Raw genomic sequence first — 18,114 nt, 5'->3', positions numbered from 1 at the left:
GAACTTGATGTTGTCCACCCGCTCCACCTCCGCCCCATGAATTTGGAGAGGGGTGTGTTCTGTTTTCCTGGATCTGCGGAAGTCCACAATGACCTTCTTGGTCTTCAGGACAAGGTTGTTGTCTGAACACCATCCTGTCAGGTGCTGGATCTCCTCTCTGTAGTGTCATTGTTGTCCTATATAAGACCCACTACGGTGGTGTCATCTGCAAACTTCACAACCATGTTTGTTGAGTGAATAGCAGAGCAGTCGTGTGTGAACAATGTGAAAAGGGCTGGGCTGAGCACACATCCCTGCGGTGTGCCTGTGCTCAGGATCAGTGTGGACGATGTGCAGTCCCCAATTCTCACCACTTGAGGCCTGTTGGTGGGAAAGTCTCTGATCCAGAAGTTTTTGAAGTTTCAGGGTCAGCTTGTCCGGAACAGTATTGAAAGCTGAACTGAAGTCCACAAATAACATCCTGACATAGGTGTTGGGATGCTCCAGGTGAGTCAGGGCCATGTGTACTGCTAGTGAGAGTGCGTACTCCGTTGATTGCTACGTAGTAGATAGTAGAAAACTTTGAATGGAATGAGTCTTAAATCAGTGGATTAGTGCTGGCGAACGACCCCTTTGCCCATGCTTATAAGGATACATAGCAAGACGTAGCAGGAAGCTGAACATCAACATCATTACATAGCAATATGTAAGCTGTGTCTCTGTAGAGAAATGAAAAGGCAAAACATTGCCACAGAGTACATTTACATACACAGCAATATTCTGATTTTAACCTGGTTAAAACCATACTCTGAGTGAGTCGTTGTATTGTAAACAGTATTTTCTGATTTATTTAACCAAAATACAGTCGTATTTGGAATAAGCAAAAGTCAAATTCAGCAATGTGCTGTAAGCCAATCTCAGTTACATATTGTAGACATGTATACACTTTATTTGCACAATTACATCCTACAGCAGTTTTCATTGTATATTTTAACACACTGCACTACTTTATGACACATCTGCTGGGCTCCTTCAGAGTCAGTGCAGAGCATGTAATGACTATGAAAAGGGCCACACACTTCAGGGATGAGGGAGATACAGGAGTTAAGCTCCTGTTCTGATAAATACAGCAGATATGAAGACTTTGAATGAATGCAAACATTGCAAAGTGGGCTTTCATGTGAATCCTTAATTGGACTTTGCTATACAGTTTCTAAAGGTGAATAAGTAAGGAATGTAAAATATGCAGTCCACGTAAACATCATAATTCAAACATGGTTGTAGTTGGAAGAAGGTAAGTGGTTGCTATACTTTTAAATATTTTTTTTTTGCAACTTTTGAGCCTTTATTGAGAAACGGCAACATTTTGCGCTGTTGAGCAAAGCTTTCATATGTTGGTAGCTTTGTTGATAGCTTTGTTGTGTTTTGAGATTGAGCTGCTGAAAAGGCGTTACATTAGTTTAAAACATTCTGTGACAAAAAAAGTAAAATCAGTCAATACGGCAACTGTAGGGATTACAAGGAAATAATATAAGGAATTTCCATTTTTCATGTATTATTTAGATGCATTATTAATTATTTAGGATTAACAGGCTCTGAAGGCATAATACAAAAAGAGGGCAATATCATGGATTTCTGGCTTTGCCTAGGGTTTTTTGGCATGGTTGAATGGTCATAATGATGACATCATTAGGTAAAAGACAGATTTTAGGAGAAATTCGTGAGGACTAATAAGCACGTTGATGTATGTCTTAGAGGCTTTACTATAAGAATCATATTAGCACAATAAAATATCACTTCATGGTCAAGTTTGGTCATTTACTTGAAAAGAAAAACTGCTTGCATTCACCCTCCTGTTCTGATATTAATTTCAATGAATCCTTGTTAGAACAGCAATATTAAAACGGGTGGAAAATGCACAATGTTAGCAGAATACTGATGCTTTTTCGCTCTGCATTTTTTGGAATTTGACCATCCCTTTCATGGCTTTCACTAAGATACATCTCGATCATCTAACTTGGTTGAGAACCTTCCAATGCAAAAAAATGAAAGAAAACAAAAGCTATCTGTGTTGACCACCTGTTATTAGCGGCAGTTTAAGTAAATTAGTCCTGTTTCTGTCATTTTAAAACAATCAAAAGCATTTAGACCGTACTGAAATGTATTGTGACCACAGAAGTGTTTTCGTTCTATTTCTTTGTATTTTCTGCCTTTAATTAATAATTCCCATGCCGTTTAAATGCAACCCTGCTGCTTCCCATCACATTTAACAGTCTGCTGGTGAGTTGGTGAGGGGGAGGTGGAGGAGGTGACAGCTGAGCATTGCAGTAAGTGTCAAACCTGCTGACGGTTGCCATGGTGCTCAGTCTGTTGCACGCACGTCACTATACGAGTTTGTGTGTGTATATATATATATATAACCTGTCCAGGGTGTACCCCGCCTTTTGCCCAATGACCGCTGGGATAGGCTCCAGCCACCCCTCGACTCGACAGTAGGATTAAGCGGGTATAGGAAATGGATGGATGGATGTATATGTACACACGTGTGTGTATGTGTGTATATATATATATATATATTTCTGTATTCATTTTATGTTATCTCATTGGGAGTTAACCTGTCTGGACTATTTTTCACATGTAAATAACCTGGGCTGCAGATACTAGATGATGTGTTCAGCCAGTGGACTGTGGTTCAGATGCTATTCCACACACTGGTGGAGTGGACAGAAAGAGAGAACTAATTCTATTTTTTTTTTCCAACATTGCTATTTCCTGTAATATTTTATGAATAAATTGACCTATTGGCATTGTGCTTAGTCGAAGGTGAAATACAAATTGCGAAAGACAAACTACAATTATGTGTTTTTTCACATGTAGAAATTAATTGGTGATGCAGAAAAACTGCCAATTACCCTCTGCAAAGACATACATTCTGCACACATTCATCCAGCAAGAGTTAACTTGTAGCAGTTAACTCTAGCAATCCAGTATTGCTTTTGGTTGAATTACACTGAACTGAAATGTAATTGATTTGTAGGAAAATTAATAAGACAGACAAAATTATTATATGCATTTTGTGGGTGATTCAAATTTGTCACATAAACTGCTGCATCTCAGTCACAAATACCAGTCTCAGCTTGTGCTCTGCTTGATCAGCATAAGCTGGCTTGATGTAAGGACTGTGCCTACTGTGAATATTTCAAAGAGAGATATGGAGAAAGAGGAAGGTAAAAGGATTAGATACTTGGCGGAATGGGACAGGCGCTTGTAGTAGTTGATTTTTGGTTACAGCAGCCATGAGTATCCTGTTTAATACTCTGAGCTTAGGAATGAAAAGAGGAACAGGCACGATGAGCTGCTGGCCCAAACCTTGGCAGCAGAAGCACATGACCTCAGCTGCAGTGTGATGCAGATTCAACAAATTGTTTTTAGCCAGTAACAGGATTGTTTATAAAGAGAATGTCCCAGAGTGACTGTATGTTGCAGAGTCTTTTGAGAAGCATGGTGAGAATATTAATCACAATGCGAAAGACTGTGCAAAATATTCAACCAAATATAACATTATGTATTGAAATGTTCATTGATTTCAAGATTTCATCAACAAATATGTACTAAATTAAGTAGTGGCAGTAAAGTAAAAGATACTGCTTGGACTCTGGAATACCTCTGACAACCATTGCCAGTGAGCAGTTTTTTTGGACAAAGCTTGAAGGCCTAAAAAATTATGTACATTGGTAAGATCTGGAAACAATGTTGGCTTTTAAAATGTAACTAATTACTTAGCACCGCCAATAAACTAGGAACTAATACCGTATCATTGATATGAATCTTAAATGTCTTGATTTTTATGTGTCAATATGGGACCGATATGAAAAGAACAGACAGTGAAGGATGAATCTGAGCATCAACCTTCATCATCAGCAGTTTTCATAGGGCGCTAAGATTACACATAACACCTCCTTTAAAATAGTATGACATAATTTATCAAGGTTATTGTATTGATTATACATCACTTATACTTGAAATTAAATTAAAATATTTTTTGAATAAGTCATATTAATAATAATCAATTGAATAAACACTGTATCTGAGGAGAAAATGCAATTGTCTGCCAATCTAAAGGTTGCGGTGTGATCCCAAGCTCTCCTGCAACACATGTCGAAATGTCCTTCGGCAAAACACTGAATTCTACATTGCTTCAGATGTGTGTGTGTGTGTGTGATAGAGAAAAAGCTCTGCATAGCCCATAACAATGTATAGAATAAGAAATGCTATCTGAATGGGTGAATGTGGGTTGTAGAATAACAGAACTTTCAGCAACTATAAAAGTGCAAATCCAGTAAAATCCATTTTACTATTCTATCTCAACGTGTACAATAATATCCAATATGACAATTCACAAGATAGACAACCGTTAAGAGACCGTTCATATCCATTCATATCCATTCATATCCGCTCATATCCATTGCCACCGTTTAGATTTGAATGCGTGTGTGAATGGGACATGAGAAAGAAAAAAAAACATACACAACAAATTGACGACCGTTAGTGCAGAGGTCCCCAGATACTGACCACGCCAATTTGTTAACAAATGATTTGTGGCTTTTTGTCTATGTTAGCATGTGCAAATGTAAAGGGAAAGATCTTTAAATTCTTCTCTTTGGATACGGTCACACTGCAGTTGCAAGTGACCCAAATCCGATTTGCTTTTGACAGTGTGAACCGCACATAACATCAAAGTCCGACTTGTGTTGTAGTTACCATAGCGACAGTGTATGTTGTTGATGACGCGCAGCACGTATGCCCAAACTAAGCCACTGTTTTATTAAACAGTCGCGCTACTCTTGGCTCTTCAAAGATAAAATCACCACAATTTAAGCAAAAATAAATAAATCAATACCAAGGACTCAACCTCGGTGTCCTCTGTGGTAGTTACGGCCTTGCCTTACTTAGCTTTAGTGTCCAGAAGTTCCGGTTCATTTGTGTCCCATCCAAAGAAAGAGGGGTGAAGAGAGTCGGCGTAGCGGGGAAAACAGCCACAACATACCATGTGACCAGCAGACTGTTAGAGGGAGAAGAACGGAAAGGGGCTTAGCACCTGGCTACAAACAATTTCGCAACAAAGGCTCACCATGACTCACCTATGCTCCGGTTGGCGGTGGTACACGGCCAATTGAATCGCCTCAACCACAGTGAAAGTGCTGGATCTATAAAGGAGATATGTTTGCATTAAATGAAACACTGATGAATGTGCACAACAGCACCCTAACGTGTACCTACCTGTGCTCAGAGATGAGCGGTGAACACAATGACCCTGAAGCAGAAGGGGCAAAGAGGCAGGAAGCGAGACACAGCCTACTTTTATCCTGTCTGCCTGAGTGATGATTGGCTAATCAGCCAGAGAGAAAGTATGGTGAAACAGAGGCTGATGTTCAGTGTGGCAGAGGTGCCTCATGCCACTACAATCATATAATTATTATTGTTGTTGTTAGTGTTGCTCCGCTCAGACTCATGGGAAACATGCTTGTTTCCTGCCATTTCCATAGCGATAGCAGCATGCTAGAGAAATTTATATTCATATTATACTTTTCTCATACTTTCAGCATAAGAAATACCATGTGTGGCATGTGAGCGTGAGAACTAGTTGAAAGGCGTGTCTCACGCTCATTGCATGACACTTGAGAGCTCTGATTTTTAGCATTAAGCCATACAGTCCTGCAATACCGTTTGCCATGGTCGCTTCTGTAAATGCCATTGTGGCGTGGTCTATGGGCGCGATGTCATCGATGATCAACTGCGCATGCGGCTCACTTCAGGAGCGTGAGCTGTTCACACAGCAATCCGTTGACAGGCCACATTTAAAGACGGATTTGCGGATCGGATTTGAGCTGTAAATCGGAATTGTGCATTAAGACCTGTAGTGTGAACATAGCCTTTGTGTCTAGTGTTGGTTTAGAGAGTCAAATCAAACATCTGTTTGTGATTTGTGTTTAAAGTCCCAGATTTACATGATTGTTACTTTGCATGAAAGACCCTATTGGTAAAATTTACAAATAGACGTATATGAAATGTGATCACCACACAATTTTTCAAATCGGTAAAGTAAATTTACAGCATAGTTTAGCAGTCTTCTGTTTAGCAGTGTGGAGCTAAAGCTAATCTATCCATCCTTAACAGATCATTCAGTCTGTTAAATGAATCTGAATGAGTTAAATGAGTCTTTGCTGAACATTTGGATGATGAGGGGATCTAATGCAGTCTGTGTTGCTGCATGATAAAGAGAAATCAGTTGCTTCAAGCAGGCTGCACCAGTCATGAGCTGTGAAGTTTTTCCTCATCTCTCCTTGTGTGAGCAGCGTTGTGAAGAAAAAGGAAGAATGGATGGGATCTTTGCACTTTGTTTACTAATATGTAAAGGAAACTGCTCAGGTTAAACTGATTTCCATTGTAAAAGTACAGTGTAAGCCACAAATAACTTTATCAGCTTGTGGTGTCCCTCACCCCACACTGTGTATTTTGTATCATAGTTCTTTAAATTATTGTTGAAAATTACCATTATTTGGTGACCCCAATAGCATTAATGATAAATCCATTTGCAACAAGTAATAGTTCTGCAGGAAACCGGATACTAAAAAATATTAGGGAGGGAGAGTTGTTGCATCCATATAATGTTATGTGATATTAAAAATGACTAATATGTATAATCTGCTCACAAGGATCACAACAGTAGTGATAGTTTTTGATAGTATGGGTTGTTACAGAAGTGTTGGGACTTGTGTAACATATTGATTCACATTTATGTCACTGTATTGCTTTAATTTATTAGGTTAGAAAAAAAGTAGTATATCAGAGTACATCGACCAGAATGTCCATCATGCTCACTAAAAAAAAAGAATGTTGCCAAATTATTTGGAAAGCTAATTGAGATAAATATAGCATAAAATGAAACTGATGAAACTGAAAAGTTGCACACTTCCCAGTTCCAAACATTTTTCTTATTTTAAAGGACTTACATTTCAAGAAACCAATTATCAAGCATAATTTGCTCCCAAAATATTTAATTTTGGTAAATTTTTCCTGTGCATCATGTGTTGGTGATTAGTGTTGGAATTCGTGTGCTCTGTGTACTCTGAACAAAGATGAAGGTCTCCAGTTCTCTTTCTCTCTCTCTCTCTCTCTCTCTCTCTATATATATATATATATATATATATATATATATATATATATATATATATATATATATATATATATATATATATATATATATATATATATATATATACACACACATACAGATGAAACTTGTCTTTTGTCTCAGCTTTGAAATCAGTGAATGAATCAAGGACATTAATTATTGCAATGCAAATATCTATAAGTATAAGTGTGTGTGTGTGCATGATTGTATATGCGCTCTTGAATCCAAGAGTAAAAAGATATAGGGACACTCATCTTGCATTGTGTGGGAGTTCTGCAGCCTTACATAAGGGTAGACATAATATCTTTTTAATTCAGCTGCCTTTGATGTGTTCCCCTTTTTCTGCACAAAACCCACTTAGGGAAACATTCAGTCAGCATAGCAACAGCAAGCAGAAGCAACGTCATCCCCATTCCCTAACACTTCACAGATACATCTGAAAATGTTTCTCTGCATGGCAGAGATTATGTAAGTGCTGTGCATGAACACCTTTAGTGTGCTCACTACATTTCAAAAAGACTTGGCCAAGTCACACTGGTGTGATTATTCTCACAATAACACCATGAAGTGTTCCCGAACCAGTCCAGTGTTCTGTGTCTCTGGTGTAAATGATAATAAGCATGATGATCAAAGATTGTCAGCAATGAAAATTTTCAGCCTGAAAACTCATTTCTTATTTATTTGAAGCCAGACTTGTTTAGTTACTGTTTCATTATAATTATAGTATACTGATATAATATACTGTAAAGACAGTATCATCAAGTGGCTTACAAACAGCAATGCTGAAAATGGCAAAAACAGTATCCTTGGTCTAATGTTTTCTGACTGTGTACAATTAATCTCCTTCTGCTATTTATCTCAGTATGATAATGTCTTTGCTATATTCCCTGATATATCACCAAGGAAATGCAAATAAAGGTTCTTCAAGAAATAAAAGTATACATTGCAAACAAAATGATGAAGTTAAGGATACAGTAAAACTCTTATTCCCATATCAGCTATGTATTTCATAAATGTAGTAAAGAAATGATTTTTTCTTCATCCTCGAAAAGCAAATCTCTTTTCTTTATTCTCTTTTTTCTCAGAAAGCTATCTCAGTGGATAGAGAAGCAAATGGAAAAGAATTGAAAGAAGGCTGCAGCACAACTGAGAATCACAACTTTACCTCTGTCACCATGGAAACAACTGAACAATCAAAGCTGGTGATGGACTGTGAAGAGGAGGTCGTTGTGACTGATTCACCTGAGGAGGGGAAGGATATTTGCGCAGATGATGAGTTAGTTTGTTTAGAAAAAGAGACAGATATCCAGAGGGAAATAGTTTGCTCCGCATCAACCAGCATACCAATCAGCACAAGTGAGATGGACAAGTCTGACTGCTCTGAGACCAGTGTTTGCACTGAAATGCCATGTCAGGATCAAAAGGAAGCTTTGATATTAGAACCAGAGCATGAGGAGCTTAACAGGAATGAGTCAGTCACCTCATCAGTGTCTGATACCCCCTCCAGTGTTGAAAGTGTTTATGAAAATGAGGCCCACCGGAAGAGGCAGGAAACACTAGAACAAGATCCTGAACATGAACCTGAGCCAGAACAGTGTGCTGAGCCCAAAAAAGAACCAGAGCCAGAACAGTGCCCAGAGCCAGAGGAAGATTATGAGATGGAGCACAACCAAAAGCCAGAGCAAGAACCAGAGCCAAAGGAAGACTTTAAAATGGGGCATTATTCTGAACCAGAGCAAAACTCTGAACCAGAGCAAGACTCCGAGCATGACCAATACTCTGAGCCAGAACAAAACCCTGAACCAGAGTTATATAGTGAGCAAGAGCCTGAGGGAGGTGACAATATAATCATTTCTGAAGATGATGCCTATCAAAATCTAGCATTATATACAGATGAAGGCCCAGAGGACCATGATATCCCATTTGAACCACAGTTCAAAGAGGAGTCAATATTAGAGCAGCACATCAGAGAGGAGGCCATGTCAGATGTGTCAAATGAGTCCTGCCATAACCCTGAGGAAATTGACGAATGCCTAAGAGTTGAGATTGCAGCAACTTCATCTGACAGTGACACAGATGAAAAATGGAGAACAATATTCTCCTCCTCTATAAATAAAGAAGATGATGACTCTTATTTGGACAGTCTTCAGCTGAGTGCCCAAGAACTTTTTGTGCAGAAAGTCGAGGTGACAGATTTTGATGAACAAGACATTAACTATTTTGAAGATGTTAATTTTGAGGTCCCCCAAGCGGAAGAAGTTCTGGAACAACCTGAGGACATCGTAACCTTTCCCACACCTCCACAAGAAGTTAAATATAACCCTTTAGGCCTTCAAGCTTTGTCCAAAATATCTGAAGATGAGAGTGAAAACGGCAGAGATGCCAACCATAACCACAACAACCACCAACAGAGTAATGCTAACACAGTAAAGAAAGTACCTAAAGACTTTTGTGTCATACAGGAGACAAAGAGTGAGAATGTTAGTACTGAGCATGTGGACTTCCAGCTGGCTCGCAAACAGTGGCGGGAAATGGAGGAACAAATGAAAAATAAGATTGTCCTTCCTACAACAAAGCAGCCAAATTTCCATGGCAGCCACAGCTTCATGTACACACCAGTTCGCAACATTGACAGAAGTCACAAGAGAGGACCTGATCTGGAAAGTTTAAATCTGGTTGGGGATTATCTTCACACCCAATTCAGCCCTTGCTCAGAGGATTCTGGGCTGGGTGATTCGAGTTATAGGTCTCCTTACGATGACCCAGAAACATCTGTTGATAGGGAAATTCGTTTATCAATGGAGAGAGAGGGAAATTTCAAAAGAGAGAGGGGGCTCTCCAGGATGGGCAAATCAACTGATTGTGCTCCATCACGAAGTATCCCTAGATCTATAAGCACTCCACTGACACCATCATTTATTATCACCTCTTCCCCCACTAAAGAACCACTGAAACATGAAATGTCAGCTAACAACGTTATTATCTTTGATCCAAGAAATGATTTTACCTCCAGCCCTAAACATGGCAAAGAAAACACACCAACTCGATCTGGTGATTGGCACTCTGAAGACAGCAGCTCCAATCTCATCATCCTTGAGACATCCAATCTGATTATTCGCAGTGCATCAGAGTTTTCTCTCAACAAAGCCTGTGAACAGCCACAGGAAAAAATGTTCCTGAACAACCCATTTTTCAAGCTGCGTTCAAGAAGCACAATATCACTGGTGGATGAAGAGATTAAGATGGTGAAGCAGAGGGAGGAAGAGCTGAGGAAAGAGAGGGCGAATCTGTATGGCAAAGACAGTTTGAATACAGACAAAGGGTTGACAAATCGCATGAACACTTTGGCATTTGATCATTCAGGTATGTCAATAAAAATCTTTGCCTAGAACAGTACTTTACTTAAAAATATATATATTTAAAATTTTCAGTGTTCATGTTTAAATGTTTGTGCTCATGATAATTTATGTTTCCATTGTGATTAGACGTGCCAGTAAAGTGCAAGTCTTCTCCTTCATCACCAATGAAAACACCCTACAGGATGGATCGATCTACCTTATCCTGTGATCACAGGGTAAGTTCTTCTCAAACTTTTAAACTCTGACTATAAATCATATCCCATTCTAAATATACAATCAACTCAAGACATGCGTTGTTCATATTTTGTATTTGAGAACAGAAATATTTGTGTGTACAAGTATCTGTCATTTAGCATATGCATATTATACTGTGTTATGTGTACTTAGTATTCAGTCATTGATAATATTCAAATAATTCTTTCAGTTATTACTTCATTTAGTTAAGGAAACAACAATAATTTTCATATGATTGTTGCCATTTGTGCAAGATTGGATAGTACATCGAGTGAAATATAACACCCAAGCGATTACAGAATCTGAGTTACTTTACAACAAACTGTAAAATTGCCATAGATGTTCATGTCAGTGTATCTGGTTGTGTGACACATCCCATACAATAAAAAAATATAACTTATTTACTTGGTTAAGCTCACTGAACAGTATGTGTCCTAAAGAGTTGCTAGTTACTCACATTTTCAGTTGCACTAAGAGTTAAGAGCATGCATATTATCAACTTTACAAAATGTAATCTTTCTTTTTATAATGAGACACTGTCTCTATGGTCAACACATTGTCACTCTCAAACTGTCACAAACTGATGGTTAGTCAAGAGCCCATCTCATCATGTATCAGTACAGGGGGTACTATATTACCACAACTTTAGGTCACAGTTAGTCAGTTATCCTTTTGCAGCAGCAAATGACCCACTTGTTGTGTCAATAGTAGATGCCAAAAAAAACCCGTAATTCTACAGAATATGCTAAAAATGAGTAACATGAGGAGCTCAGAGGGGAAAGCAGATAACAGCCTGATTCCCAAGCCTTGAACTAGGTCCAAACCATGACACTGTTTTTCACAGTTTTTTCACCTTCTTTTCATGAATTTATTTTAATTTCCTTTGTGATACCATTTTATTTCTTCGCTACACATTAAAAGTACTTAATTGAGGTTAGGCATTAAAGATGCTTACTTAAGATTATGGATTAAAAGTGCTTGAATACAGCTAGGCATTTAAAGTTTTTGATTAAACCTAGGCAATGACTTTGTTAAAGGAATATTTTTCTTTTTTAATTGAGGTTGTATGAAGTACTTCTAAATAGTCAGTGTCTTACCTGTAGTAGACAGCAGCCAGATTACTCTTACTTTGGGGAAGCTTTCATGACAGGCAACTTAAAGCAAAAAGTTAGTCAAAACAGGGCCACCAAGAGAACAAATTTTCCACCATCTTTAAAAAAATCTAACCTAAAATCAATGTAAATTGTTCCTACAAGAGATACAGTATATAGTCAATATTTGAATATCAAAACTTTTGCATTACACAATTGTTTTTATATCCTCAAACCAGAACAACCATGTAGTAACACTGTCCAGGGTGTATTACAACACTAAACGGTAATATGAACCATTTTACACGGAACCACTCCTTGTAATTATCTGATGTAGAAGTGGTGTGGTGTAAAAATCGACAATACAGATTTGCTCAAATTACTACGAAACCTTTCAGCTGTGAAACATCATGACTAGGCATTGAAATATACAACAATATAAATCCATTGTAGAAAGTTTTGCCAAATTTTTTCACATTGCCACAGCAACTAGTGCTTTGTTAGTATCAAGCATCAGTATGTGCCATCTTTATTTTTGTGCTGTCTGCTGAGTGTATAAGAGGCACAGCTGCAGGACAATACAAACCACTGTAGCAAACATTCAGAAATGTTTATTCTCCTATTCATTCCACTCCATTCTGTTTTTTTATATGGGATCAGTGGAAAAGGACAGTTTCCACAGCACTGTTATTTATTTATTTGATGCATGTGGGTAATACTTCTGCTGTGTTAAAAGTGATGTGTAATGGTAGTAGGTCCAACTTAATGAGAATATAGTTACAAAATGTTTAAATTAAGATGGAGGTGGAGGAGTTGATGGAGGACATGCTTTGAAAATAAGTAACCAAATAACCTGTCTTTCAGTTTCCTGAGGCCTACATTGGAGGAAGACGTAAGAGTGCCATGGCTCTGCGCTGGGAGGCAGGGGAGTTTACAAAACACAATTGAAGTGGAACAAGTCAACAGTTTGTCATTTAAATGCATCAGTTATCAGTGTTGTTTTCATTCAAGTTAGATGCAATGTTGCAGTTAGTTACTTAATGTTGTGGCAGAACCTAAACTCGGCTTCTGTGATGCTTCGGGGAAACAATGGGACTGTTTGCGCCACGTTTGTTTGGACGAGACCATTTGCAACTAAAGTGTTTCTATATAATGGATATGAATAACAAAATATTTTGAACCAGCACTTTTAGCTATAACACTCCAGTTACAACTCTTACCTGGCTAAAACTTCCACAATTATGATAATACCAAAAAGACACTGGAAACATACATTTTCCAATTTGAACAAAATTACCAAGAAAATGCTGTTATTTGGATTGTGACTATTAGTCATAGAGTAAATGGGAGAATTCTGTCCAATCAGCGCATGTATGAGGACAAGGGTTATCAGCTTGTCCATAATGCAATAATTCTCAATAAAAGCATGCCTCTGTGTAGGTGGTCCCTTACCTGCTGCCAAAATGTTCATACCAGAAGCACAAAAACAAAAAAAATTGCAAGTAAAAATAGATATGATGGTTGTAAAGGATGAAAACATTTCTCAATATAATGAGTATGTGTAGCTGGAACTAATGACAAACCTCAGCACTTAAACTAAAGTAGTGGTGATCTAGTGTATGTTTTTCCTTTGTTTGTTTTTAATAAAACTGTGTAATATATCTTGCACTTGTTTTGAAGTTTGATTCCCCCCAGTGTTTTCTACTGTGCTGCGCAATGGGATTGCAGACAGGGCTTAAATTTGGTCATTGTTAGTTTATGGTTTTTTGCCACAAAGGTTAATGATCTGCTAGGCTCGATTGATGCTTTTACATTAAATTAACTTTGAGCCTCCTCTGTAGCCTATGCAAATGACTTGCGTTTGTGAGCATTCATACCTATGCAGTGGTATGTGCATCGTCTTGCAATTCTATCATATTATGCTAATTGGTGGAGAGACTTTTGTGTCACTGTCTTGAGATTCTTCATTATGTGACATGTTCTTAAACACATATTTATGCATGTCATATTATGCATAATAAGTGCATGTTGTATCAACCAGCAAATTTAAGCCCATGTCAGTGGTTGGATTGCTAGGGGTGTAATAAAAGTTTTGGCACCTTCATGTAGGATTCTGAGGCTATTGTAAATCTTATGTGTCCCCTTTCTTTCTTGTATTTATTAAGTAATTTATTCTTGAAGTCTTTAAAACCAAAATGACTTGGTTAAGTTTTAGCAATAAAAATGAGTTAGGAGAGTCAAGGGATGGTATGTGACAAAGTGACATTAACAACAGGTTCTTTAGTCTCAAAAATGTTATAATGATATGTAAAAGTGTAAGATTAACTCTGCAGAGTCTGCTACATTATCATCTATTTGGAATCATGATTTTGTAAACCTGATTCCAAAAGTCCCTCTTCAGTCCAGTCTGGTGTGCTCTCCACCAACTCCTTGGAGAAATATTGCTAATTTTAGCTGCTGTGCTCCACATTGTTTGCAGTTGAGTGATACAGTGCTATAGGTCCAGGCTGCTACTGCAGGAGCCACAAGTGGTCCCACTGAGACAACCATATAGATTGGTTTTTCATACCTGTAAATATCAGCCATAATACCATCCTTTAATGTATCAGACCATCAGGTGATAGGTTGGAAATATGATTTATATGGAAGTTTCCATTTTGGAGGATAGGTTATTCTTGAGTATTTTATTATTATTTTATTATTTTATTAACAAGGCACAAAATCCTCATACAAAGGCAACAGGTTATATGTTGTGATTATGTGCATTGCTGGTAATCATTTGTGCATTTTCACACGTTTTCAAGACACTTTTGTCACGTCCCGGTTTTGTTCAAGCAATAGCATTACTTGGTAAGTGTTTCAAATCAAAGATTTTGGATGGTGTTAGATATCAATAATTATTGGGCCTAAAATAGCCAACCTCATTTTTACGATCAGACTGTCAGGTTTTTTTGCTGGTTGTAAACAGAACAACCTAATGAAAAACATAACAAACCTTTGTCACGTCCTTGATGGGTTAGGCACATGACATCACTGGGTTAGGGAAACATAAAACAACTTGATTAGGGTTAAAAAAAAAAGCATTTATCATTACTGCTAAAATACATTCTACTTATGACCCCATGGAGACCACTTTTACACAAGAGGTTACATAACCTTCCAACAAATCTAAGGTTTTTTTTTAGCTTGCATTAGCAAATGACCCATGGGGTTGTTTCTGGAAGGAGGACAATCTCAGGATGCAAAGTAGATGAGAGAACTGTTAGACGAACGCCAAAGAAGCGAAACAAAGAGCTAAAAGAAGCTAAAATATTATATAAAAACTGAGTGAGGCTACAGACCTTGTGGTAGTTATTTGTTGGTCTATCATATTTCAAATCTGTTTATTTGATGAATTGTAAATATAAATACAATGATCAGTATAGCTGAGGGTATAGCATCAGTGACAAATCTCCCTGCTAGTATGGACATAGAAAGCATCACTCTGCTGCAGCTCAGCAAAGGAAGACTAGATTGATTTTAGTTTCTGTCAAACTTTTACCTGCATTTGTATGCAGGCTTGTGAATTTTGTTCTTCATCCTTTACAGTGTGGTGATTGTGGATATGGGCAATGGGGAGAATAACTTTTTCCACAGGGCATACATGTGACAATTATATAAGATTATATTTGCAGACTGTACATAGACGGGATTTGCTGGTTTTTGCTGAGATACCTGAATGTATCTGACAAATGTATTGTAGATCCATTCTTTGCTTAAATTTCCATGTTATTATAAATGTAAATCAGATTTGAAAACATTTTATTTGGTGTCACTGTGTCTTGATGAAAAACAATGCTACAGTATGTTGCTTGGTGTATATCAAATGTATTTTCATACTATGCTTTTTGGTTGAAACTGTAGGGTGAGCTGGATGGAAATAGATAAACACAATGTACACAATATATTATATGCACACATTTCACTAAAAATATTGTTTAAATACAAATGCTCCTTAATTTCGCAGTCATGTCACTCTCCGAGTGATACTTAAGCGCACTTTAAAGTTATTTGCCTGAAATAGTGCAACATTATTCAGGACCAGAGAATAAATATAGATATTTTTAACAGTGATGCCATAGAGATCAAAATTAGAAAAACAGTCAAACGTGAACTTGTAATGTGAATAGATTTTCACAAATAAAAGTGCTTTAACTTTATTCTATATTACTTTGAAATAATTAATTAAAACAAAAACTTCTTGATACTCAATCAACTTAAGATTATATTGTTTTTTTTCCATCATTCAGATGCTGTTTTGAGAAAAATGTATTTTCTAATTATATGAAAATTATATTATTCACACAGCCTTGATTTTTCCAGCTCTTTGAAAAACAGCTTATAAAAGCTTAGTAGTTTTTTTGACCTTAGATTTAACCGACCTGAAACAGCTTTTTACTTTTCATGTGTGTATGCTTGTTAAAGTATAGCTAACAAATATTAAGGATTGCTTGCTGATGTTAAACATTTTGTGAATCATCCCTGGTGTGGCTTTTGGGGGCCAATTGGTTCTTTATTACTAATTATGCAGGGGATTTTCACTATGTATTTCTCATAATGTGTATTTAAGAGATTAGTGCAACAATAAAAGTGTAAGTACATGAAGGATGTTGGCTGGCTTTATTTGTCCTGCTCTGTCTAAGTGTTCATTTGTGTGCAAAGATGACATTTAGTCAGAAGATGGCACAAGAGGATATCTGCTGAAATAGCTCATCTTATGATGAATAAATAAAGTAAAGAGCAAACATGAAATATGCACAAAACTTCAATGAGACTGTGAGATCTTTTGGATCAATTGTACAAAAGCTACTCAGTTAGGTTTAGTAAATATCATTGTTTGGCCTGAAATATAACATTTCATAACTTTTGCTAAAGGTTGCCTTGTGCATTACATTTTGATACCAAGAATGTGAAGTATGGTCCCCTTTGCTACAGACACAGATTTGTTCCCTTATTTAGAACTGTTTTCATGCATTTACTCCAGGAAAAGTTGCCAAAAAGATGATACTGAGATGGTTTTAGAAATAAAATTGCTGGTCCCAGAATTGAAACCAAAAACAGCAATTGAAGGAGCTTCTACAAGAGATCCTCCAACATTTTGATAAAACATGAGTAGTACAGGTATTAATGCACATGTAAGCAAGTTGACAAACACCAGAAATGTAGTAAACGTAACATTATTTTACATTCAGATGATTTGGCTGGTTTTCAACAGGCTCTAAAGCAGAACTAACTCAGCACGCAACTCATCTGCTGGAAAAAAAGTTTTATTTTTGTGTTTCTTGAAACCAAAAATACATAGGTCTACATTCTGTTTCATTTTTTCAAGTATCCTTCTTAACATGCCTTATGCACCCATTTTACATTTCTTTTTTTACTTATGGGACACAATGACACTTTGGGATCTCAGACAGTGCAAATGTCAGTGCTATTAATGAACACAACATAACATAACTCCTGCTCATTGGGCAGGAGTAGCAGAGTGGTCTCACTTGTGCACATTCAGGTGACATGTCCATATTCTATGACAGCTGGAAACCGTTTTAATTTAACGTTTTTTTTCTGGCTACTCCAGTAGGAGTAAAAGGTACCTACTTAAGGTTAGTACATAAAACACCTGATTTTGGTCAAAGAAAAATATATAGCGTAATGTTAAATACCAGCTTAGTGCCTAGAAATAAAGCAGCAAGAGGATAAAGCTTAATTATTTTCATTTTAGATAATTAGCTGAACTGCACTGAAGAATAATTTTCCAGATGAATGGTGGTTATACATCCAATGGCATCCATGATGGTTGTAACGGTTGAGTGGTCATAGGGCTCAAAGATAACTGACAAAGGAGGTGAGTTCAAAAAAAGGTTATTGGTGCAGGTAGGTGACAAGTGAGGGGGTCCCAGTACTGGGGAGCTGAAGTTCCTTATCCAAACACAGAATATAGTACACAGTAAAGAGAAAAAACTGATTCATTAACAAGTTCAGGGAGCAACCAAGAATCAAATCCAGGTCCGGTCCAGGGTCAGGTCCAAAGGTTCCAGAGATATCCAAACATACAATCCAAAAGGTATTATCCAAAGGCAAAATCCAGAAGGCAGAAAAAAAGACTTGACTTACAAAGCCAATCAGGGATTGGGGCAGAGATCAGGGTCAAAAACATGTCCAGATGAAGACAGGCTATATGAAGTTCAGGCAACATTTCATCTGAACATTTAACGTAGTT

General features: G+C 37.3%; 1 protein-coding gene across 2 annotated transcripts in view; it reads left to right on the top strand.

The window, feature by feature from the left end:
- The window catches only part of palmdb (palmdelphin b), a 59,728-nt gene extending 43,230 nt beyond the window's left edge, over window positions 1–16,498 (top strand). For both annotated transcript variants that reach the window (XM_072378735.1, XM_072378736.1), the window contains 3 exons: window positions 8,260–10,537; window positions 10,660–10,748; window positions 12,723–16,498. In XM_072378735.1, the coding sequence (XP_072234836.1) occupies window positions 8,260–10,537; window positions 10,660–10,748; window positions 12,723–12,806 (2,451 nt within the window). In that variant the 3' untranslated portion in view covers window positions 12,807–16,498. The remainder of the gene's footprint in view (window positions 1–8,259; window positions 10,538–10,659; window positions 10,749–12,722) is intronic.
- Window positions 16,499–18,114: the final 1,616 nt, after the last annotated feature.

The sequence above is a fragment of the Leuresthes tenuis genome, unplaced genomic scaffold (assembly GCF_036924035.1).
Source record: "Leuresthes tenuis unplaced genomic scaffold, fLeuTen1.0.hap1 SCAF_24, whole genome shotgun sequence".
NCBI lineage: Eukaryota > Metazoa > Chordata > Actinopteri > Atheriniformes > Atherinopsidae > Leuresthes > Leuresthes tenuis.
Note: the sequence above shows the minus strand (reverse complement) of the source record. Positions and strands in the feature narration are given on the sequence as shown.